The sequence below is a fragment of the Apis mellifera genome, linkage group LG12 (assembly GCF_003254395.2).
Source record: "Apis mellifera strain DH4 linkage group LG12, Amel_HAv3.1, whole genome shotgun sequence".
In the NCBI taxonomy this organism is placed as follows: Eukaryota; Metazoa; Arthropoda; class Insecta; order Hymenoptera; family Apidae; genus Apis; species Apis mellifera.
This window is the reverse complement of record NC_037649.1, coordinates 8,665,103-8,691,959: the sequence shown is the minus strand read 5'-3', so window position 1 is coordinate 8,691,959 and position 26,857 is coordinate 8,665,103. Positions and strand designations below refer to the sequence as shown.

Below are 26,857 nucleotides of genomic sequence, written 5' to 3'. Positions count from 1 at the left end.
TTTTACAAATATTTTTTTAATATTTTTAATTTTTTATGTAATTAATTTTATTTAATATAATTTTAAAAATATCAGATTAAAAAAAATTTAAATATGTATTTTTAATCATATAATTATTTAAATCATGGTTGAAAAAAAAATATGATCACCTTAACAACAGTTTAATCATTAGTGATATTCAAATTTTTATACATATGTAGCATGATAACGTGATTTTGTTTTCTATATCGAAAATATAATAACAATAAAATTTGAAAGTATCTTTTAAACGCTACTATGGTTTTGTTAGGTGAAACATTTCCAAATTTTGTAGCAGATAGTCAAATGGGTCCAATTAACTTTCATGATTGGCTAGATAATTCGTAAGAATTTTTTTTCATAAACATAACCTTTATTATTATTATCGATAATTTCTCAATAGATACATAATATGTATGCTCCATAATTGTAATTTGTAAAATTCTTATATTAATTTTCATTCATAATTTTTAAATACATTAGTTAAATACATTAGTCTTTATATAATTTCAAATTATTTGACATTTTTATTTCGAATCATTCAATAATAAATCATATAAAAATATTTTATTATTTTAATCCAAGATGATTTTTCTTAAGTTATTCTTAATTAATTTTACAGATGGGGTATTCTATTTTCGCATCCAAATGATTTTACACCAGTTTGTACAACTGAGTTAGCTCGAGTATTAAAATTAATGCCTGAATTTGAAAAATTAGGAGTAAAAGTTATTGCACTATCGTGTAATTCAGTTGATTCTCATCGTAAATGGATTGAAGTATACTTTCCATTACAATTATCTCGTTCATTCATTAATATATACTAATTATATATTACTATAATTGTTATAAATTTTTTAAATTATTTTTTAGGATATAAAAGCTTATGCCGGAATGACTGATAAAGAATTTCCTTATCCAATAATAGAGGATGAAACGCGAAAACTTGCAACATTATTGGGAATGTTAGATCCTTTAGAAGTTGATAATAATGGTATACCTATGACTGCCAGAGCAGTATTTATTATTGATCCTGCTAAAAAAATGCGATTATCAATCTTATATCCTGCTACTACTGGAAGAAATTTTGAGTAATTTTATTTTTACATTTCACAAATGTTTAAAATTTTTATTTTTAATTATATATTTTTTAACATAATCTTTGAACACAGTGAAATTTTGCGAGTTATTGAATCGCTACAATTAACTGAGAAGCATAAAGTAGCAACTCCAGTTGATTGGAAGGTTTGCATTTATTTTATTTTACTAATTAAAACATTACTACATCTGTAAAAAAAAAAAAATTAATTTTGTTTCATGATTTTTAGATAGGTGAAGAAGTAATGATTCAGCCTATTGTTTCTGATGAAGAAGCAAAAAAGTTATATAACAATATTAAATTTGTATCATTACCATCGGGTAAATCTTACGTGCGCATTGTATCGCAACCGCTGTAAAAATAATACTTTGCAAGAAAAACCATTATACAATATACAATATATTTTCTTAAATTATTAAAATCGATATTTGTAAAAAAAAAAGTAAAAAGTACATATTTAATAATATATTAAATTCTTTTCAATATTATACTACTATTTCATGAAATACAATTATAAATAAGCGTATCCTTTTTAGTGCCTTAACATTGGTATATGGCAGCATATAACTCCAAAAAAAATATAAAACTGAACAATTTTTATTTAAAATTTCTTATCAATAATTCACGGTAAAAATAATTAAAAACAATTCGCTAAAATATATTTGAAGTTTTGTATACTTTTAAGTTTTCATTGGTCATATTATTATCCATGCACATTCTTCACTGATTCTATTAATACAATTCATAATTTATTTTTTATAAGATTGTTCATTGTTAGAGGTATACATAATTATCAAAACAAAGATTCTAATATTGGCATTTGCAAACAACAAAAAAAGCTGTTTATTGTATCACCTAATGTAATTAAAAGTACACTGTGTTATATACATTTCTCCAAGTACACAATCACTTATAATTTCTAGGCATAATATATAATATTTACACTGTTTTTTATTAAGTTATTACTAGATTTACTTTACTACATTATGATTATATCTTATGTTTGAATGATCCGCAAATTGTTGCGCATCTACGCAATAGTAAGATAGCAGTTATATAAAACAGTCCCTCGTCAAAACCAATAAAGATCATAAAGAATAATAAATTTAACAAAATTATATTTTGTTATTGTAATGTTATATAATTAAAAGTTAATTACCACACAATATATCGAATGATAAAATACTATTGCCAGCCTTCGTACTTAACAGCTTCAATGTTATACATTCACAATGATAGCAATGGTAATGTGTACATGGTTTACTTGTATTTGTCCCATTATTTCCATATAAACAGGAAAAATCAAATTTTAATGTTTCTCTTTCTTTTTTTCAAGTTCTTTGAATGCACTTGTGCTCTATTTAATTAAGAATTGTTTTATTGATTCATTTATATGTATAAATGTTTATGAATCAATAACTTTTTGTAAATTGTTGTGCGAATACTGCAGAAATTTGCAGAAAAGTAATCGCAACAACAAAAGATTTGATCATTAACACTAGTATTATTTAGAACTCACTTAAAAAATTCACTTCACTCGTTTGTGTGAGTTTCTTGTTGTTCTGATTGCAGTTCACCTTCCATTCTTGCTTGTCGTTCTGCCGCTGCTCTCGCTTGTCTTCCAGCACTAGAACGAAGATTTTTTCGTTCTGGAGGAGGTTCTACACTTAATCGTTTTCCACTTCGCGCTTTTTTCCCTTTAGTACCTTTATTATCTTCTTCAATTTCTGATGAAAGCTTCGATGAATCACTTTTAATATTAGTAGTACTTTGTTGTGATGCAATTACATCTTCTAAAACCGTTGTTATCGATGTTGTAGATGTAGGTGTAGTTATGGACAGTGGTGTAGGTGTAGATATAGGTGTAGATGTAGGCGTAGATGTAGGCGTACATATAGGCGTTGGTGTACGTGTAGGTGTAGATGTAGGTGTGGCAGTAGATGCAACTGCAATTGTAACTGTAGTTGAAATACTTGTTACTGCAGCAGTTATTTCATCTATTTCTTTCTTATTAGTGTTCAAAGATGTTTCATTATATGCATTAATTTCTTCTACAGAACTTTGTTTAATTGTATTTGATGAACGCGTTCCTTGTTCTTCAATTGTTGTTATATCTGAAGTTACAGTGGTTGTTACGGCAGTTGTTACAGGTCGTGTGTTAACTTCAATTTCAATTCTTGGTTTTTTATTAACAGGTTCAAGAGTTACCTCAAGCATACTTGATGTTTGTTGTTCTGAACTTTGATTATGATCATTACGATTTCTTTTATCATTCAATCGTTGTTGATCTTCTAGATTTCTTGTTAAAAGTTCTGCACTAGTTCTACTTAAATGTTCCAGAGCTTCTTTCATTTCTTGTTCTTTATTTTTCCTTTCAGTACGTCTTTCAGAAAGATCTGCTACATCATTCTGTTCCACGGTTTCCCGTTTTTCTGGTTCTAGTCTACGTCTTTCTTCATTATGTAAAGTCATATCTGTATACTGCTGTAATGTTATTGTAGGATCGATAGTATACCTAGATTTCTTCTCTGTATCTTTTCGTTTAGTCGTTGATTCAGTAATTGTATCACGTTGTCTCGAATTATTCGTAGAAGATGCAGATTTACGAATTGTTGAAGCACTCGAAGTGGATGGATTTAGTAGCCCACATTGGGCAAGACTTTCATAGGCCGATGATACTCCACCCGGTTGCATGGAAAATGGATTTAAACCACCCAAACCCAACGGTGTATATAAAAGACTAGGGTTTGGGAAAAAGAAGGGAAATGGTGTCGTTGTTGATATTGTAGACGATGCTGATGAAGTTGAAGGCACCGAAGATTTACTTGTAGGAGGATCCAATTTACTACGAGATGATTTACTAGCACTAGTAATATTAGTTGAACCTGTGTTCTTACTGCTGACAGAACTAACAACAGGATTGGTCTCAGCTGTTGTGCTAGTTGCTGTTGCACCCAATGCAGCTTCCATACCTGCTAAAGATGGTAAACCAAGACCAGCAAGATTTGCGAATAAAGAATTTGTTAAACTCATATTACTTAAGTTACTGAGATTGCCCAGTCCGCTTAATGCGCCCAGATTAGGTAAACCACCAAATGGCATTAAAAGAGGATTATTCTTCGGATCAAAATTGCCAAGAGAAAGACCAGACAGAAGAGAATTATTTAAATTACCGAGCGAAGGAAAGTTTAAACCTGAAGCCATTGATGTAGCTGCTAAATTAGCTTGATTTGCAGATTGTTGACTAGTAGGACTTGGCATCATAGGTGGTCTTCCTGGGCTCTTGCCCTTATTAACATAACTTCTATCATTTCCGGATAATCTTTTTTGTAAATCGTGTGGGAGATTTCCACGTTCTTTTACCAGTTCAGCCCATTTTGGATCAACATCAAACATTGGATTTTCAATCAACCATTGACCTAATCGTTTTAATTGCGGTGCTTTACTACCTGTAACCTAAAATAGATATAAATATAAATATAAAAATATATATATAGGTACATTATAATATACAATACATAAAATATATACATATATAATATAAAATGATTTCATAATAATAATAATAATAATAATAATAATAATAATAATAATAATAATAATAATATATAAATAAAGAAAAAATTTTATAATTTTTATAAAGTTTTATATTTAAACCTTTTTGCCTGTTAATCTATTAATCACAGCAACATTTTCTTCACCAGTCAATTTTTTCCAATCTAATAAAGATGGATCAACACGTGGTCGTCGTCGTCTAGGTGCATTTAAATATTCTGCACCTAATTGTTCAGACATAGCAGTTTGTTCAGCTAACCACTTATTTACTTTAGCTTCATGAGAATATGATCCAATTTTAGAAGAATATTCAGCAACTTTATTAATATCCGCAATCATTGCTTCATAACTTTTCTTATGAGTACTTGTTGAAGATGAATGGGTTGAATTAAAATTTGGTTGTTGCTGTTGTTGTTGCTGCTGCTGTTGCTGTTGAGATTGTTGTTGATGTTGTTGTTTTTTAAATTCTCGATTTTGTTGATCTGCTTGAACAAGTAAAGCAGAAAAGCTATCTTTATGTGAATGTAAAGATGGAGGTGGTAATCCAGAAGTAGAATTTGAAGAAGGTGCTCGTGAAGAAGGAATTGAAGTCACAGTAATGGAAAATGGTTTTTGAGTACTTGTTGGAGGATTTGGAAGCCCTATTGGCGCTGAAGTTGGAGTAACAGTTACATTTGGTGTAATTGTATTTTTTTTACTATGTTCAGGATAGTGACTACTTTGTTGTTCTTTTGCTGCACTTAATCCTAACACAATTTCATCAAGTTTTCTCCGTTTTTTCTCTTTTCCAATTATTGGTTCATCTGTAGGCTAATAATAAAATAAATTTTTACTTATTATTCATAAATATAATATATATATAAAACATATTGTTTATATAATAAATAAATAAATAATTTCTACTTATACGTACACAATTTTTTCTTTTCATTAATTTGTCTAACATACTATCTAACTTCCCTTTATTACTACTAATTTGTTTATTTTTATTTGGCATTGAAAAGTCTTGAACCTCATTCATAATATCTTTATTATTATCCGTGTTTGTTTTTGGATATCTAAAATTTAAATATTATTTGAATAAACAATTAAATATATACATAATACTAATTAAATGAAAAATTAAATCACCCAGCAGATAAATCTATAGGAGTTAAAGTGCTAGAAGTTCCAGGAATTACAGTAGGTTTTCCAGGAACTGTATATTTTAAATCAAAAGGTATATTTGGTGTTCGTGTTTGTTGATGTGCTGGAGGTGGTTGAACCGGTGTTGAACGTCTCGATTCTTCTGACTGTGACTCATCATTTATTTCCCATGTATTAGATCCAGATAATACAGCAGGTTTACTTAAAGTTGCAGGTGATTGCGTAACTGTATGGTTACTACTGTTCAATAATGCATGAAGTTTAGCTAAAATAAAAAAATAATAATAAACTTTGTTTTTAAAGAATTTAATATAATCAAAATAAATTATAATAGAATAGAATAGTAAAATTATATTTATAAATTAAATTGTTATATTATTATATAATTTTACCTCTTTCAGTTTCTACATCAATTGCAATATGTCTTTTACGTTTTTTAGATTGTGAAATATTATTTCCACTTGTTGTATTACGTGATATTCCATGATCTGTAGTAATAGTTATCACTTCTGAACATTCTTTTTCACTTGAAGTTACATCTGATTCATCACCAGCGCTAAAATTTATAGATACAGGCCATTCTTTATGCTCAATTGCATGTACAATATGCATCAAACGAGCTTCAATTGCATGCTCCTAAAAAATTTTAACAAAGGAAAAAAATATTATATAATAGCAATATGATAAAATGATATAAATAAAAAATATTTTATGTAAAATAGTATAAACTTGTTTATAGAAGCTACTTTGTAAATTTTCTTTACATTGTGAATGAATTTTTCTTTTTGAATATTTTAAATTATCATATATATTATATAATTTTTTGTTTTTGAATAGATTTTAATATATATAATATATATTTTATATATATATATAAATATATATATAAATATATATATATATATATATATATATATATATAATTACTGAAGATGAATTAAATTCAGATAAATCTACATTTTTCAATTTTTTTAATATATTTATATATTTATAAAATATTAATATATTTGGAATTCATTTTTAGTAATTTTAATATATGTTTCATAATTCAGAAAGTCATTATGAACAACATAAAATATATATACATAAAAATATTATGAAAATATTATGAGATTTAATTTACCTTTGGCCATTTAATAGCATTATTACTATTATGTGATAACAGTTGTACAACCGTCGGTTCATTATAATCTACTGCTTTGTCACGGAGAACAAACGTATCAATTTGGGTTAATCGTGACAATGGTTGAATAACTTCCAAATCGGGAAACATTGCTTTAAGTTCTGCTGCTTGAACATTACATTTATCTTCAAGCTTACATACTTTTGCCTTATCTTTGCATGTATCTATTAATTTACTTTCTTGTATTTCTATTTCTTCTTTAATAATTGGAATATCTATTTTTATATTAGTTTTATCATTTTCAGACATGTTATTTTCATTATTTTCAATCGATTTTTCTACTATTTCTATAGAATCTTTTTGTTCTAAATTTTTTTCATTTATTTCTTGAATTTGAATTTCTTTTGATTTTTCTTCTTGAATATCCTTATCACTTTCTGTTGAAACTTCTTTTTCTTTATTTTGATTCTCTTTTTCTATTTTTACAGATGTCGTTTCTTCAATATTGGTTGTTACATTACTTATTTTTCCTTCATCTGTTTTATTAATTCCTATTACTTGATCAGTTTTAAAAATTTCACCCTTTATTGATTCTATCACTACTTCATTTTTTTCTTCACTTTTTATTTTAGTAATGTATTCCTTATCTGATGGCATATTTTTTGCAACAGTTGTAATAGTTAGTGCATTACTAATAGGTTTTTCTTCATTTTTATTTTCAGCTTTTATAATAGTTAATTCTACTTGACTCTTTTCTAAATCCATATGTTCTGATCGTTTGTCTATAGTATTTATATCTTTATCTTTCTTTGCACCTACTTTTTCAATTTTCAAAGTACCTTCACCTTTTTCCAATTTTACAAGTATTTCATCTTTATCGAATTTTAATATATCTTCTCTATTTTCAATTTTAATTGCTTTTTCAGATTTATCTGTAACTTTAGATGTTTGAATATTACTGTATATATTTTTATTTAAGAGTTTATGAAATGAGAAATCAGGATCATTTAAGATAGTTATATCAGTTCTTCCTAAACCATGTTTTGCTGCTCCAAGTAATAATTCTTTATCGTGTTTTCCAGGTTGCCACCAATCAGGTGTATCACCTGATGGTTGACACAATGAAAGTCTTTCTTCCAAATGTGGATGAGATAAAATTTCTTCGCGAATTTTGCTTAGAAGATCTACTCGATCTAGTATTTGTCGTGCTTTTGCAGGACTAAGATGATCAACAGGAACGTCTGAAAAATCTGAGATATATATATCATATTTAGTATTTTTATATGTATATTAAATATCAAACAACTGTATGTTCTCAAACAAGATATACTTTAAAATTATATATTTTAAGTTTATTATATAAATATATATGATATGGAATTAAAATTTTGATTATACATAATTATAATGAATTTTTAATTATATATAAATATAATTAAAATAATATAATTAAACATACCATCTTCATCATTCAATTTTGCATTACATACTTTTTTACACATTGCTCTAAAAGACATATAATAATCTGTAAGATCATTGTCAGTTTTCTTATCAAATCTGGCTATACTCTTAAATTTAGTCCAATCATATTGAGCTTTCTTTCTATCATAATTAACACCATATGTTGATACAACTCGTAAAAATTCACTTTCCTCACGACGTGACCATTTAGTCTTTTGTTCTTCAATACGAGTTCGTTCTCTTTCTTTTATCATTGCTTCCATTTTTTCTCTTCTTTCCATCTTCTACATAAAATAAAATAAAAAATAATAATATATTATTCATTATTTCATTATTATTATACTCTTTATTAGATAATTATTATTTTTTAAATATAATAGTTTACCAAAAGATACATAGCAAGTTGTTGTAAATCCCATCCTTGCATATTTAAAGGTGGTTCATTTATTGAAGTTGCATGATTTACAGTTGTATCACTTTCTATTCCTGATTTTGATTTTTGTAATATTTTTACATCCTCTTTTTTTACGCTACGCTGGTAAGAAGAAATTACTCGACGTAAACGAGTATTAAGATCAACCACAGAAGGCCAAGTCTTTTCATCATCTAATAAGCCATCATTTCCTTCATGACTACTACTAGGTTCAGGTCCAGGTGTATCTGCCTTATTAGGTAAAGCAGGTGAATCACTAGGTGTTTCTCGATTAAATTTATCAGAATCTTTCGAATCTTTTATCATTCCAAGAGATTCAGCATCTTCGATATCATTCTCTAAACTAGTATCATCTCTGCTGCTACTGCTGAAATTTTTAAATATCTTAAATTAAACTTAATTTTATTTCATATATTTCATGTATAGTATATTTTTAATATTAACTAAACAATATTTCTAATATGTATTTAATTGTATAAACATACATATACTTAACCAATCATAAATATAATAATTATTTTGAAGCTATAATTTAAAGTTGTACAATATCAAAAAAAAAAAATTTCCATGTTTACCATTTTAAAATGTTGCACTAAAAAATTACGTTATAAATAAAAATTATTAAATATATATAATATATTTAATTGCTTATAAGAAACAGATCATTGCATATTGGTATATTATATGCATCATCCTTCTCCACTGTAAATAAAAGCTAGTAGAAAGTAATATTTTAAAACAGTAAAAATACAAAATTTCTTCATTGTTAAGGTACGAATAAAAGTATGAATAAAATGAAAAGAAAAATTTATACTAATTCTAGCAGAGGCATTATCTTAAGCAAATTTAAACAACATGCAAGCCATATATGTTAGAATGAAACAGCAGTGGCACATAGATATAAAAAAAAACGATGTAAAAAGAGTAATTACTTACTTATTTTGTGTGGTCTGAGTCTGGGAAGGGGGAGGGCAGCTTGTAATGAAAGAAAGCGCGGGATCAATCCTCATCTGGTCGTAATTCTCGTAGCCGTGTTTGTAGCAGCCAACTATTAAGGATTTGTCTGCTTGAGAGTCCCACCATTTCGCTGGTCGTTCCGTCAACTGTGGAGGGTTTATCCGCAACGCACTGTAGGGCGGTTTCATTTACAATTTGCCAATTTATGTGTGCCAATTGTTTAGATATTAAAAATTTTTTAATAAATTTTAAAAAATAACAAATTGGAATATTTATATTATTAAATAAAATTAAAGAAGAGGCATATTATATTAAATAATATTTAATTATTATTCATATATTTTTCTTATCCTTTTTGTTTTTATTTAAGTGTAGACATAAATAAACTTTAAACTTCCTGTACTATTTGCCCCTTTAATACAGTGCACTGCTTTATAGCTGTTTCTTACCATGAAATTGTTGAGTTGACCATCTTTGACCATAGTAAGCCGTACAAAGTGTTCACAGTAATTTAAAAATCGTGTATATATTCATATACATGTTTATAAAATAGGACGGGAAAATTTTATATTAGTAATATAGGATCAGCGATTAATAGCTATTTATAAAGTAAACATGGTTTAGCTCTATGAGCATTCCTCATACAATTACAGCTCCCAGAATAAACAAATACATTGCACATGCAACTATAAAGCACCGTATAAGCGTGTAAGTAAGTGCATAATATTCTATGATAATAGTAGAAAGTAAAAAATAATAAAGGTTTAAAAATAAATATATATATATGTACATATATATATATATATATATTCATATGTATATGAGTATATGTATACATACATACATACATATATATAAATATTTATATATACACGCGTATATGCGCAAGTATATATATATACATATATATATGTGCGTATGTGTATATATATATATATATAAAATGTATATATATATATATATATAAAATGTATATATATACACACGCATATATAAAATCACTAACCTGACATGAACTCCATCAGATATATGCTGAACTAAATCTCCAATAATCTCGTGTTTGATATAATAAAGCATTCGGACACGTAACAGTACTCTGTACATAATACAAAAATTATTTACTATTTTAATAAAACTAAACAATATATTCGAATATAAATATTTTTAAAAAAAACTTTATAATTTAAAAAATTGTTCAAATACGTACTTATTTGCATGACGACTCAAGTGTTTTCTATAATTACTTTCAAGAAATATATCTCCATCATATTTTTCAGCATTACTCCAATGATTAGGATCATTTGGACCTCCATTGATCATTGATCCACGAGTTTCTCTACCTTCTCTGACTCGTCCTTTTTTCTTTTGTCTATTATTTCGTCCACTAGTGTTAACACATACAGTTTTGATCTTTTCTCCATTTTCTACAGGTGTAATAAGATCACAAATAAAGTTACGAATTTTTTCATCCCCACGATAGTAACGAAGACAATAGAGTAAAATGACTCGTGCACAATCTTCTACATCAACTTCACGCCATCCTCGACGAAATTGGCTATGTTGAAGAATTTCTTCCCATCGACCCCATCCAAATGTAAGTAAGCCTCGTTCTACCTTAAAGCATTCGCTTCGTGCCCAACTTCCATATACTACTTCACCTTCTCGTGGAACATATTCGTCACAGAATTTCCGTGTTTTCTTACCAAATTTATCTCTTCGTTTTTTACCTTAATGATAAAAAAAATATTATTATAATTCATATTATAATCTTATGATGTTGACATAGAATATAGATAAATTTGATTTTTCACAATATATAAATAATATAAATAAGAAATATAATAAAGAAGTAAAATCATAAATAAAATGCAGAAAAAAATAAATTATAATAATAAATTAAGAATCGAACTTATTTATAAATATTAAAAAATTCTTTTATATAATTTTATATAATAAAATTATATTATTTAATCAATGAAACTTTAAATAATAAACTTAACTATTAAATTATTATTGTAATTTATATTACTTATATTTTATGAATATGATTTTAATTTATGAATGTTATAAATTATGAAATATAAAAATATTTGACATGCATTAAAAAATTTATATTACAATAAAAAATTCTGTAAAACTAAAATATATATTATGCATAAATATAAAATAATATATACAGGATGAGATATATAACTTCAAATTCACTGATTCAATAATTAATAATTTAATTTTTAATTTTTGAATATATAATTCAATTGGAATTATATTGTACCATTAAAATATTTTTATTATTTACTTATATTTTTCAAAATTTTAAGATCTTCATCAGTTTTTTAAATTAAAATAATATTAAAAAAAAATCCAATAATTAAAATAAATGTATAATTATGTATATTTAAAAAAAATTCTATCAATAAATTAAACAAAAAATATCTATTAAAATAAATGAGTTCATATTCTAGAAAAACTAAATGGAAAATTATCATTCTTTAAATATCTTTCTTTTTTTTTAAATAAATAAAATAAGTTAATAGTAAATTCTTAACTTTTTAATAAAATTTTAACTTATTCTTGTATAAAGTCTATCTCTTTTATTATACATTTTTCTGCATCCTGTATAATTTTAATTTAATTTTTAATATCAATAGAATAAATTAATAATAGAACAGAAAAAAGCTATAAACATTGATATTATGAACATTATTATAATAATACTAATAATATTATTTAACATTTATTAATATTTTAGATGCACATGCATGTAATTATGTATAGTAATTAAAAATAATAAAAAAAAAAAGATTAAAATAAATTTTTTTTTTAATATCTTATAAAATTATTTGTATCAACATTACAAAAACAAAAACAATATAAATAATGTACGTAATAAAAATTGTGTTATGTTTTTACTTTAATTTGTTGAAAAATAATTTTAATATAAAAAAATATTTTTATATAATTATTGAAAATAAATCACATATTTATAATGATACACAAAACAATTTTAATATCTATAATGTTTAATAATTTAAACATTTATAATTGTATGTGTATGTATATTTTATTATTATTACAATGTTCTACTATTTCTAGAAAAATTAAAAAATCTTTACAAATATAAAAATAAGAACATATTAAACTAGTATATTTATACTATATTTTACTAGTTCAGTAAAATTTCTCTCTTTAAATATTTAAAACAAGATATTTAAATATGACTCAATACCTTTGTAATTATAGCAGGATATTAATCCATTCCATGTAATTTGATGAAGCTAAAAACGATATTGTTTTAACATGCATTAAGAATGAACATACCTCTACCTGTTAACCCACTACTTGTTTCATCGTCGCTATTATCATCAGAACTATCAAGATCTGACATAACAACAGATTCATCATGGCCGTATCGTTTAATTTGCGTTCTTCGTCTTGGTTCTGATATTACTAATTCATCCTCTTCTTTTTTCTCTGTTGTATCAATCTCAGCTTTCTTTGCCCATTTCTTCCAAAAATCTGGATCGTCGATATTTATATCTGATCTATTAGATGAACATGCAAAGCTAGCTTTTGAAAATGTCGATCCTTTTTCTGCTTCTATTGTAATAATCTATAAAATAGAAATATAATATAAATATAATATCAATAAATTAAAATATTTTTTAATTAAATATTTTTTAAATGAAACAAATCTAATTTACTTGTGTTCTTCGTTCAAGTATTTGTTCTATATCTTCCTCACAAAATTTATCTCCGGCATTATCATCATCCATAATAGCACCATAAGCACCCTTTTTTAATAAATCTTCTATCTCCTTTTTGGTTAATTGCTTATTATTTGGATCTTTACCTCCTTGGCTTGTATTCATAGATTGTAAAATTGCTTTATCTAATCCAAGTTTCAAAGAAGCTTTATCAAACATTTCCCTTTCATAAGTATTTCGGCAAAGTAATCGATATACTTTCACCATTTTTTGTTGGCCAATTCTATGACATCGAGCTTGAGCCTGTATATTAATGTTTATTTTAATAAAAAAATGTTTAATTATAAATTTACATATTTGCAATTTAATAATAGATAAAGTGTTCTTGATTATTATATTAAATAATTTTAATATTAAAATTATATTCAAAAATTCACGAAAATTAAATAGTTTTATTAAATTGAAATATTTTCTAAATATTATTAAATTCAAAACCTGTAAATCATTTTGTGGATTCCAATCACTATCATATATAATAACGGTGTCTGCTGCTGTAAGATTAATTCCAAGACCCCCTGCTTTGGTACAAAGAAGAAATACAAATCTATCAGAATCAGGTTTACTATAACGATCAATTGCAGCTTGTCTTAAATTTCCTCGAATTCGACCATCAATTCTTTCATATGGATATCTAAAAAATAATTTTAATAATATATGCAATATATATTTTAATAATATATGCAAATTTATTATTTATCTAGAACAATGTAGTTTTAATAGAAAAAAATTTGAAAAATTAATATTTTTCGAAATAAATAAAAAAAAGAAATTTGCTATAAGAAAGATATTTATAATAAAATACTAAAAATTAATAGCTTACTTTTTATACAATAAATAATCTTCCAAAAGATCTAAACATTTCACCATCTGACTGAATATTAACACTCTATGACCACTGGCTTTAAGTTTCGGTAATAATTTATCAATTAGAACCATTTTTCCAGAACTATTTACTAATGCATGATAGTAAGCTTCTGAATCTTCTTTTTCACCAGTTTTATAATCCAATTGTATTTGATCTTCTGCACCATTAAGTAGGAATGGATGAATACAGCATTTTCTTAATTCCATCATTGTATTCATGAGATTCGGAATGTTAGCTGAAGTAGTTCCCTTTGCAAGAAAAGAAAAGTTTCTTTCAAGGATACCACGATAATATTTTTTTTGTATATTTGTTAATTCCACCTAAAAAATAGAAAATAGAACAATTTATTACGATGTATTTATTAATTTTCAAATAAAAAACAAATTAATTACCTCAACTACTGTTTCTTCTTTTGGAGCTAACGATTTTTCTACATCTTCTTTAAGTCGGCGTAACATCATTGGCTTCAAAAGAAGTTGTAATTTATGGACTTCACTTTCACTACTCAAATTACCAAATTCTTTAAGGAATGCTTCACTACTAGAAAACTGTACTGGTTCCAAAAAGTTCAATAATGAAAAAAGTTCATTGACATTATTTTGTAAAGGTGTACCAGATAAAAGAACTCTATGTTCTAAATTTAATTGACGGAGACCTTCAAGTAATTTACAATTTCTATTCTTTAACCTATGAGCTTCGTCTATAACACATAATCTCCAATTATATCCTCGTAATTCATTAAAGTCTGTTATAATTATTTCAAATGTAGTTATCAATACATTGAATTTGATTAAATCTTTAATTTGTTGTCCTTTTTCATTCTTATAGTAAACTTCATACTCTTGAAGCATAGTTCGACTTGCTGCACTGTAAACAAAAAATTATATAGCAAAAAATATTTTATATTTTCATATGTGAAATTATAAAAATTGAACTTACGATCCATGATATACTATAACATTCATATCCGTCCAACTTTCGAATTCACGTTGCCAATTTGGAATGGTTGAAAGCGGTGCTATTATTAAAAATGGTCCACGAATTCCATACTTGTATACTGCATCCACAAATGTTAAGGATTGTATTGTTTTTCCTAAACCCATTTCATCCGCAAGAATACAATTATGTCCATTATACCAGGAAAAAAGCAACCAATTAAGACCTTCTAATTGATATGGTCGCAAACTATTATTATTTTTATAAATTGGTGATTCTTCTAATTTTACCCATGATGACGCATTTGGTTTCTTTTTTGGCTAAATAAAAAATTAATTATTGTATGATAATTATTTTTAAATATAAGTATGCTAACATATTGTACTTATAATATATTACCTTCCATTGATCTTTAGGAGGTACTTTATTGAATTTTATAAATTGAGCTATCTTTTCTGGATCAACATCTTCTTCCAATTCCCAAGTGGAATCTTCATATTGAAGAGATCGCCATTTAACTAAATAATGTTTTAAAGTTTCTCCAGTTGTTGGATCAGTATGAGTTGCCTCATCAAGTACTCTATCCACTTCTACAAAATCTGGATTAAAGGGATCATCTTCAGTCTAAAAAAATAAAAAATATATATATATATATATAATTATTAATATAGTTAATAAATATATATAATTATACACAATTTTTATTTAATAACAATTATATATAATTATATATATATATTATTAATTTTTTTATCAATTATTAATAAATATTATCAAAATATTTCAAATAAATTATATAAAGATAGTTAATAAAATAATAAAAATATTAAAACGTAAGTGAATTATTTAATTATGAATTAATAATTACATTTTCAAATATATTAGTATTTTGTTGCTGTCTTTGTTTGAATCTCTTTAATTTAGCTTGAATTCGTTTATCACCCTTATATAACTCTTCTTCAGTTCTCCATTCACAATGCAAATATGAAAAATTTCTATATTTAACAAAATATTCCTCAACTTCTACTATTTGAGGTTTAACGTCTATTGTAGTATTTTCTTGTTTTGATTCTATAACTTCATTTTTACTTTTATCTTTTGTAACATTATCATTAATACTTTTATCGTCAGAATTCTTAATATCATTTTCATCCTTATTTGTTTCAGATTCTTTTCTAGAATTTTCTTCTTTTGATTCATTTTCTTCTTCTTTATTTTTTATTTCAGATGAATTCTCATTTTTTTCATCAGATGTTTCATTTTTCATTTCTGGAAGTGTAGGTTTAATTTCTCTTTTTCCCATACGAGAACATAAAATATGTTGCACAACCATAGAATCTTCATCTGTTGTATTCTATAATAGATAAAAATAATACTTTTTATAATTTTTTATAAAAATAAAAAATATAATATAATATATGATATAAATATAAATAAAAATATAATATAAATAATAAAGATAATATTTCATGATACATACTATATATACAAAGTTAGGTTTATTAGGTCCAACTTCACCACCTTCATTATCCTTTTTAACAGAAACAGGTTTTGCAGTATTTGTACCCTCTACTTTTTTAGAAAGTTGAGAATCCTGAAGAGGTACATCGTCATCTGAAAATCTAAGCATTACATCATCCACATATTTCTTACGATGCGTATTTCTTGCAGAACGTCTTTTATTATCATCTCCAGCTTCTGGTGATGGTGGAGGCGTTGCGGCTAATTCTTCACCATCAGAATCAGGTGCAATTCGACTTTTTCGCTTTCTAATAAGATATTATAAAATAATGAAAATAAATAAAAACATTAAAAAAAACAAATATAAAAAATTGTATTATTTTTCAATATCTAATGTTTTAAAATAACGTACTTTGAACTTCTAGGAGATTTTCCTAATGAAACTTTTCCAACTGATCTCTTACGAGCAGCAGCTTTTTTCTTATTAGGTGTAGCAGTTTCTGTAATTGTACCTGCATCTGAATTTTCTTCTTTTTTTTCATCTGTTGGACTATCTTCCGAATCTCCTTTCTGTTTATTTTGATCTTTTGTTTCTGCTACTAATAATTCAGTAGTTGAAGAATGTACTTGTTCATGATCACTTTGAATGGATGGTTCAGATGATTTTGTATCTGATTCTTTAACTGCACTTGAATCAGAGACAGCAGTTTCTTCAGTTTCTTGTGCAATTTCATCATCAGCTGATTCAGAATGATTAGTTTTTCTATAAAAATAAAAATGTTCAATGAAATAATTATTATTCTATCAAAAAAAAAAAAAATAATAATAAATAATATGAATTAAGAAATAATACTTATAAAATAACGCACTTTCTATTACGTTTTGTTGAATCTTTGTCTTTATTTCTCTTTCTTGGCGCTTTTGGAGATTTTGTTTCCTTTGGTGGTTTTGGTTCTTTTTTAACTTTTGGTTCTTTTGGCTCTTTTGGTTCTTTTGGTTCTTTTGGTTTACGTGGTTTTCTAGGAGGAGGTCGCGATTTCCTGCCTTTATTCCATTCTTCTTCTATATCACCAGAAGATGGTTTAATATCCTCAGAATCTGCAGCACTATCAACAACATTACTACTATCTCCAGGAGTTACTTGATTGTCTGATAATGGTTGTTCTGGCTGCTGCTGAGTAATCGTTATAGGTGTAACAGCCTCTTTATCAGCCTTTTTTCTACTTTTTTTAGCTCTAGGTGTGCCTTTACTACGACCACGACCAGTAGTACTAGAAACCTATTTATAATAAAAATTAAAAAAAATAAATTCATTAAACAAATTTCATATTCAGATATGATAAATAAATTAATGTATTTTATATAACAATAAAAATATAACAAAAATACATATAAGATATGTAATAAAAGTTAATAAATGTATTAAGATAATTTACCTGTGGACTATCAACAACAGTTGTTGTAAACATTGGACTTTGCAATATGCATTGTGGACCACCATTGCATTGATCATTACTTTCATGTTGTTGCAAAGCTTGTAATTTTTCTTGGATAGAAACAATTTTTTCTTGATTTTCAGATGCTGGAGGCATACAATATAATTCTTGCAATTGCTGTTGTAATGCAGCTCTTTCTTGATGATGTGTAACTGGAGTACATGAAGTACCAAAGCTACCAGATGTAACTGTTGATGTTGAATTTGGTGGTATATTATACATATTTGGCATAGTACTACCACTAATGATATCACCACTAGAGGGATATTGTTGAGCAGAACCCACTAATATTTCATTTGAATAAATGTTATTTTTTTGGATATTTGTATAGTCCGTGAAATTTTGTTGCACTTGATGAGGAGTTTGTGAATTTGGCACTGATACTGCAGTTTGATGAGATGGCAATACTATATTATTGCTTTGATTAACTGTAGGTATCTGTTGTTGATGTGTAGATGGAACTTGATTAGTTTGGTTTTGCAACTGAGAGCCTGAATTTTGTAAAGGAGTTTGTATCTGTGACATTTGAGATGAAACTAATGGAGTATTTTGCGGAATTACACTAACTTGTGAATTTATATGTGATTGAGATTGTTGTGTTGATTGAACTTGATTTATACAATTTGGAGCTTGTTGAGATGATGGGGATTGCAATTGAGATTGTGAAATTTGTGGCTGTGATATTGAAGATTGTTGAGATTGAGTAACTGATACTTGTTGTTGAGGAGTATTTATTTGTTGTAATTGTGATTGAGAAGGTGATTGTTGATTTGTTTGAGGTTGTTGTACTTGATTCATTTGTGATTGTGAAGATTGCAATGTGTGTTGAGATGGTATTGGAGATTGTTGTGTTGATACTACTTGAGATTGATTTATGTGAATTTGTTGTACTGATTGTTGTGGACAACTAATAGATTGTTGTTGATTATGCTGCTGCTGTTGTTGCGTCTGATTATTAATAGCAGGTTGTTGAGTCTGTAAAGTTGCACTATTAGTTTGACAATTTATTGAAGTCAGTTCTAAATGTTGATCATTTGGTTTCTTATCACATGTATTCTGATTCTCAATAGTAGAAACAGAAATCTGAATTTGATTTTGTGTTAATTGTTGTTGAGATAATGTTGAAATATTTGAACAATCAGCATTTCCGTTTGTACTAGAAGTTGGTAAAGATTGTACAGTTTCTTGAGACATTTTCCCAGATGAATGTTCTAAAGGTGAATTATTTTGTGAATTATTTTGCATCAAAGTATCAGTTTGTTGATTAAGCACATCTTGTTGTTCTTGAACATTTTGATGTAATGTTTCATTCTCTGATTTTGAAGATTCAATTGCATTACGAACAGAATCTGTAGAATCTCTAACTGTAGTTTCTGCAACACTATGAATAGTTTCAGTTCCAGTTACTGGAAACATTGATGAGTTTTGTTCAGATACTGGAGGTTGAGATTCTACTACATTTCTATCTTCATTCACATTTGGCCTTATTTGTTGTTGTTGTTGTTGTTGTTGTTGCTGCTGCTGTTGTTGTTGTTGTTGATGTGACCACTGGGTTGGCATTGGCATTCTAGGACCTGTTATTGGTGACATAGAATTTTGTGCGGTAGATTGAGGTAAAACATTTGGTGCTTGTGAAATTGATGGACGTGTCTGAAATTGATTATAATCTTGATTTGAAACATTTGAATTTGATACAGTAACACCTGGAATCACCATTTGTTCCAATGCTTGAAGAGTAGTTTGTTGTGATGTTGGATTCATTTGCATTGAAGTTGGAGGACAAGGTGATACAGACATTGTACCAGTTTGATTTGATTGTTGATGTGGCAGTTGAACATGTGGATGTGGAGATAATGTATTAGGTTTAGCTGGTGACATAATAGGTCTAGGAGACATTTGTTGCTGTACTGCTGGTGGTCGTGGTGACATCTGAGGTCTAGGTGACATTTGAGGTGATAATTGTGGAAAAGTTGCACGATATTGTGGACTTGTAGCATGTTTAGCTGTACCAAATTGTGTTGTTGGTCCAGAATGTTGAGGTTGATTAAACATTGAAGTTGTATGATGAGAATATTGAGAATCTATTTGTTGTTGCTGTTGTGTATTTGGATGTTGTGAATGTTGAGGATATTGTTGAGGATGAGAAGGATGTGTTTGATGAGATGGATGATGGTGTGGCATTCTCTGTGGTTGTTGTTGAGGTTGTTGCTGCTGTTGTTGCTGTTGTTGATGGATAGCTGAGGCAAAACCTGGATATCCAGGAGATGTTTGATACATTGTAACTGAATTTCCTTGTTGATAATGTTGCTGTTGTCCAACCATATGTTGATAAACACTACCTGTTCCACCAGGTTGCATTGCTTGATGTGGTACACCTATATTTCCTATCATACTTTGCTGATTACTGAAATGTTGTTGTTGTTGTAATTTTTGATTCATCACTCCACTTTGATCTTGTTGATGAGAATACTGTGGAGGTATATGTTGTCGATAAGTGCCAGGTTGTGCCATTTGATTATAATGTCTCTGCATTTGTGGATAAGCACTTCCACTACCTGGCCAACCTTGCATACTTGGATCTATAGACATGTTTGCTCTAGTCATTGAATGCTGTTGTTCCATTGAATACATATTATCATTATAGTTAGGATATTGTCCTCCACTACCAGGATGAGGCCCTCTATGTTGTGGTGCCATATTTCGAGCTTGATTTTGAAATGCTCCTGGCACCATAGCACGCTGTGGTGCACCATTATCAAATGTACCAAGATTTTGATTAAACATGTTGCGTTGTGATGGATTTTGTAATTGATTAGAACTTCCAAAATCAGATCCACCAAACGAAGTTAATTTTTGAAGTGGAGATTCTTGAGATATATAAGACTGACTAATATAACTCCCTCCTCCATTAACACCAGGGTTTGGACCATCTCTAGATACTACCACAGAATTACTTGTGCCTGCAGGGTCAAAATGATCGTTCCCCCCGAGGTCAGGAAGAGCATCAAGCATCGAGCCACTAACATCTTCACCAAACAAATCGTACGAGTCCATGTCTATGCTGCAGGACTCTTCGCCTCTATCTTAGGCTTAAGAGAATATCTTATAATCTCTCTTTTAGACATTAACGTGCCCATTGTTAATCCACGTCTTTTATGCCTGAAACAATGTTCATCAGAATTACATTGAATATTTTACATTGAAATTTATTTTAATTTCATTAAAAATTTTAATGTATAAGCAATTTATTAATATGATAATTATATAATTTTAATTTCAAATATTAATGATGACAATAACAAATGCCAAAGGGAAAAAGCTATACGCTTATGGCTTAATTTCTCATAATCGCTATAACCTTTCCCCCTTGGAATATGTCCAAATATAATTTGCATAAAGAAAAAGATTAAATTTAAACAAAATATATTAATATATAATACATATATGAATTATATTTTTAAATATAAAAAAAAAAATTCTATAATGATAATTCAAATTTAAATATTAAATTTAATATCATAATATTAAAATATTAATATAACTTATATATTTAACTTAAATATTTTATATATATTCAATTAAATATATTTATAAATATTTATAATTATCTTTTTTATAAAAAATATAATGCTAAATTATATTAAAATAATAAATTATATTTATATTTATATCTTACAATATAAATTAAATTAAAAATAATTTTAACTAACTTTTTATTTATATAAATTACACAATCAATATATTTTGATTAATATTTGCCATATATAATTTTATGAAATTTTTAACATCTTGTTGACTTACATTTAAAATAAAATCTTTATTTATAATAATTAACAAATTCATAATCATTGAAATTCAATACTTGTTATATTAATTTTCTAAATATATAATTAAATTACATATAATTTCATTTATATAATTTTTAATATATATTTTATATATTATATGTATACTGTATAAGTTTGATCAAATATGATCAAATTAACATAACCTAACCACATTAAAGAAAAATAAAACAATTATAATTTAAATATTGTAAAATATTATAAAATATATAGAAATAAAATGTACAAAAAAAATTAAAAATAATTTTAAGATAATTTAAAATTGAATAAAAATGATGGAACATAATTATATAAAAATGAAAATAAAATAACTGCTATTTATCATTATATTGTATAAGTTTTAAAATTAAAATTAAAATAAAAAAATAAAATGAAATTAAAAAAAAATAATTTAAAAAATTAATATAATTTATAAGAAAAAATTTATTTAATTCTTTATTAAAAAATTTTAAAATTATTTGAAAAAGATTATAAAAATTTAAGCTTATTTTTAATCATTATAAACATTAAAATAAACATTTTTTTAAAAGCAACAATATGGTATTGTTGCACGTTACTAGTTAAATCATAAAATATAATATTTTTAAATATTGATGAATACATATAAACATAAAATAAAAAACAAATTAAAAAACACTTTACAAACCTGAAGTACTGACAGAGGTACTAAAATATATAAAAAAAAGTTCTTACTATTATTAAAATATAAACTAAAATGCTCACATTAAGTATTATTACAAGGGTGAACAGAAGAAACCGTAAAATAGGTATAGAAAGTTCTCACACTTTATTATAGGCGTCTTTTATTCTTGAAAATTTCTCTCTAAATCCATAGAATAAGCATACGGAGAATAAAATACGAGTATACTATAATCTTAAAAGCAATCGAAGCGACTTTGTGAAAAAAAAGCACGGATCGTCGGAAAGTACGCCATTATCGTGAGAGATTTCCGTTTGGACTTCCAAGAGAACTCGTAGCGGCCACCGCGACGCTCGATATTCAAGCACCAAAGCGTCACTTCACTTCACATAATTCACTTTTCCTTTGTATATTTTGTATAAACGTGAGCCAAAATTTATATTATTCAATAGATGTAGTTATATGTTCATGTTTTATCGAAAAACCACCCTTGTTTGCGCGCGCGTATATAAGAATTTCACCGACGGTGGCTGCGGCTGCGGCTGCGGCGCGAACCGTCGAGGTGCAAGCGTGTCTATAGGTCCGAATCATTCTACATATCTCTGCCCCCTCCCCTCTTTTTTCCTTCAGTACAGTTCACAACGAAGGACTACTCTTCTCTCTTATCCTACCCTATCCTATCCTGTCCTGTCCTGTACGATGGAGACCATTACACACACTAGTTAGAAATCGTAACATCTGTAGAAACTTATACAGCTACCTTTCACGTCATGCGCGCACACTCACTCACTGCACCACCTGGTGGCGCGCGCATCTCTCTTTGCCACTTAAAAACCTCTGTGCATGCACACGCGTATGTGATATATATGAAAAAAAGAAATATATTATATTTAAATTAGATAAATTTTTAATTTATCATTCTAAAAGAAAATTACACTATAAAAGTAATAAAATTGATAATATATTAAAAAAATATAAACGTGTGCAATATCTAACATTTATTATATTTATATTTTAATATCTTTTCAATTTATTATTAATAGAAGAGAATATTAATGAAACAATGAAATAAATGAAAAAAAGAAAACATATGATAAAAACATACATAAATTGGAATATAAAATAATTAAATAACATCTTTTTCATGTTATAGTATTCTTGTAATAATTAAATATTAAACAATTAATAATTATTATCTTTTAAATAATTTTTCTTTTATTTTCATAAATAAAATTTAATTTTTTAATAATTTCAAAATATTTATTATGTTTTCAATATTTTAAATTACTAAATAATTTTTTTAAAATACTTATATATAATAAATAATAAAATTATCAGAAATTAATACAGATTAAAATTAATATATATTATATAATGGACTTTAAAAAGAAATAGTAGAATTCAATCTGTCAACTAAAAAAAATAATCGTAATTTTACTTTAATTATGTTTATATAACAACTAAAATATTTAATAATTTTATTTAACTAATTTTATATATTATATATTAAATCTAATAAAAATTGATTTAATTTAAAAAATCTAATATTAATTATATATATATACTTTTATATGATTCTAATTGTAAATTATTAATGATAATCTTTTTAATTTTTTATTAAAGAAATCTTAATAAAATTGTTATATGAATATAAATATTTTTTAATAATTTTATTATAAATAAAATTCTAAAGATTCAGAAATATTTTGATATTATAAATTAATTTATAATTACAAAATACACAAAAATAAATTTAAAAAAATTCAATGAAAACTATAAATATTTTCAAAATTATATTTATAATTACATTTGAATTAATATAAATAAAATATATAAATTACATGCAGAATAAAATATAAATAAATAAAAATATAATAATAAAATATATTTTTTTATTTACATTTAAAAAATAATTGTATTCTAAATTTTTACAAAAAAAGAAAAACATCTATTGTTGTATTTTTACCTTTAAATATTAAGTACAATAAAATTTACGCATTGTGTACATGAATATATACATAACACTCTATATATGCCTATAGAGTTATGAAAATGTGTGCATATGAATACGTATAAGTATAATATTGTGCGAATATATATTCATTGAATGAAACGGAAAACAATGAAGAAGAAAAGAGATTGAACGCTGCAACCTTCCAAGAATTACACTCCTAGCACATAAAGTAAGTATTTGATATCATGGTAAAAACACACAACGCAATTGGCGGTAGTAAGGCGGAGTCCGAATTATACCACAAAGAGAACCAATCAGATTTTACCTTATAAAGTAGGATACCAGGGCAGGATATTTGATTAACCAATCCTGTCTTTTAGATATTAACTTGAATGCATAAGTATATATATTTTTAATAAATTACAATTTTATGTAATATCATATTATATTTAATTTTTTATCAATTTAATATAAATATATATACTATAAAAAATTCAAATTGTAATAAAAAAAATGAAATTACATAATTGATTAATAATGAATTTTATTATAGAATTTAATAATGAATACTATAGAAAAACAAATTTAATGAAATTTTTAGTTTTTTATTTTTGTTTCTTAATATTAGTAATATATATATATATATATATATTTATTTATTTATTTATTTACAATGTATATATATTTTTTACTTTTAACAAATCATAATAAATATTATAATTGATTTGTACCATTTCTAAAAATTAAAAATTGTAAAATTTAATAAAAAAAATATATAAAGTTTTTTTAATATTTTGACCATGATATGTATATAAATTACTTATATAGATGTTATTATTGAAAATGTTAATAATAAAATGTTATTATTGGAAATAATATATAAAATATATATAAAAGATAATCTTATGCTTACCTTATAATGCATAGATAGAAAATTAATTTTTTAATTTCAAGATTATTATTTAAAAAAAAATTGTTTCATTTTCAATTTCAAAAAAATTTTAATTATGTGATTAAATTATTAATTATTTAAAATAAACTATAATTTAAAACTAATATAAGTGTATTAAAAAGAAAGATTTTATGTATAATCTTAATAAAATTTAATAATTATATATATAATTATACTGTGTTATATACTACATAATAATTGAGCATTTTATTATTTTTTATTTTTACTTGCAAAAAAAGATTAATATAAAAAAATATATATTATAAATATTATGTAAAATATAATTAGATTAATTATGATTTAAATATTTGTACAATATATAATTGAAATATAATTTATTATGAAATATAAAATAGGAAATATTTGGAAATCATATTTTTTTTATAGTAAAAATAAAAATAGCACTTATAAACAACTATAATATAAAACTTTAAAGAGATCAATGAAAAATATTTAAATATTAAAAAAATATTATATTTTTATTTCGTATACTGAACATCTATGAAAATAATATAATATCGCAAAATTTTATCCTAGATTGAAATGTCAAAATTAAGTTTCAATATTGTTAAATTAATGAAACATATAAGCAATTTATATAAACTTAATAGAAGACCAACTATAAAAGATCAACTTTTAACAATAATTAAATAAAACTCACTGTAGCATACACGTTAATCCCATTCTTCTGGACATTCCATGTAAATCTACTGCACGAATGTTCGCTTAATCGTTATCTTGGTGTCCATTTTGTTTGGTTAATTACTGAAGAGGCGTCAGTGCTGCCGTCGATTACGTTGACACAACATAATGGTTCTTCCGTGATTGGAGCACAGTATATGTTAAAAATTGCAATTTTTTTAAATAGTTTTACGAATAATCACATAAATTTAAATTTTATAGCATCACTAAGATAAATTAAAATAAAATTTAAATCGTTTTAATACTAATATATATTTCTATTTGTAATATTTCACATATTGACCGCTCCATCTTTTCAACGATAACCCAATTTCGTAAATGAATAGACAAGAAACGAAACGTTTTCTGCTTATAAACACACCGATGGTGTCGACACTTTACTCTGAGATATATCAAATTTGTAAACTGTATGAAGCTATAATTTGATAAATTTGATTCATTTTTCAAAAT

The 26,857-nt window shown here is 25.7% G+C and overlaps 2 protein-coding genes and 1 non-coding gene across 10 annotated transcripts; 1 reads left to right on the top strand and 2 right to left on the bottom strand.

Moving 5' to 3' along the window:
* The first annotated feature begins 123 nt into the window (after positions 1-123).
* LOC411852 (peroxiredoxin-6) lies at positions 124-2,313 on the top strand. The gene is made up of 5 exons (XM_395319.7): positions 124-362; positions 641-797; positions 892-1,109; positions 1,191-1,263; positions 1,347-2,313. Exons 1-5 carry the CDS (start codon positions 277-279, stop codon positions 1,473-1,475), a joined length of 663 nt encoding a protein of 220 aa, XP_395319.2. The 5' UTR covers positions 124-276; the 3' UTR covers positions 1,476-2,313.
* Positions 1,931-26,726, bottom strand: LOC726524 (chromodomain-helicase-DNA-binding protein 7). 8 transcript variants are annotated; one of them, XM_026444311.1, is made up of 24 exons: positions 26,367-26,726; positions 18,255-21,473; positions 17,688-18,097; positions 17,231-17,581; positions 16,838-17,126; positions 16,226-16,711; positions 15,757-15,981; positions 15,361-15,677; positions 14,814-15,288; positions 14,377-14,741; positions 13,992-14,187; positions 13,494-13,799; positions 13,111-13,402; positions 11,000-11,519; positions 10,799-10,888; positions 9,772-9,963; positions 8,788-9,202; positions 8,401-8,686; positions 6,942-8,182; positions 6,211-6,454; positions 5,804-6,083; positions 5,586-5,730; positions 4,775-5,482; positions 1,931-4,573 (listed from the first exon to the last, which is right to left on the bottom strand). In XM_026444311.1, the coding sequence occupies exons 2-24, from the start codon at positions 21,366-21,368 to the stop codon at positions 2,651-2,653; spliced, it is 12,870 nt and encodes a 4,289-aa protein (XP_026300096.1). In that variant the 5' UTR covers positions 21,369-21,473; positions 26,367-26,726; the 3' UTR covers positions 1,931-2,650. The 8 variants fall into 8 exon arrangements, with proteins under 8 accessions (XP_026300096.1, XP_026300095.1, XP_026300097.1 ...); XM_026444310.1 differs by having other exon boundaries at positions 6,942-8,191; positions 13,117-13,402; XM_016915486.2 differs by having other exon boundaries at positions 2,651-4,573; positions 6,942-8,191.
* On the bottom strand, positions 21,609-21,695 carry Mir965 (microRNA 965). Its single transcript, NR_039477.1, has one exon. It is a non-coding gene; the product is annotated as a microRNA 965 (primary transcript).
* Positions 26,727-26,857: the final 131 nt, after the last annotated feature.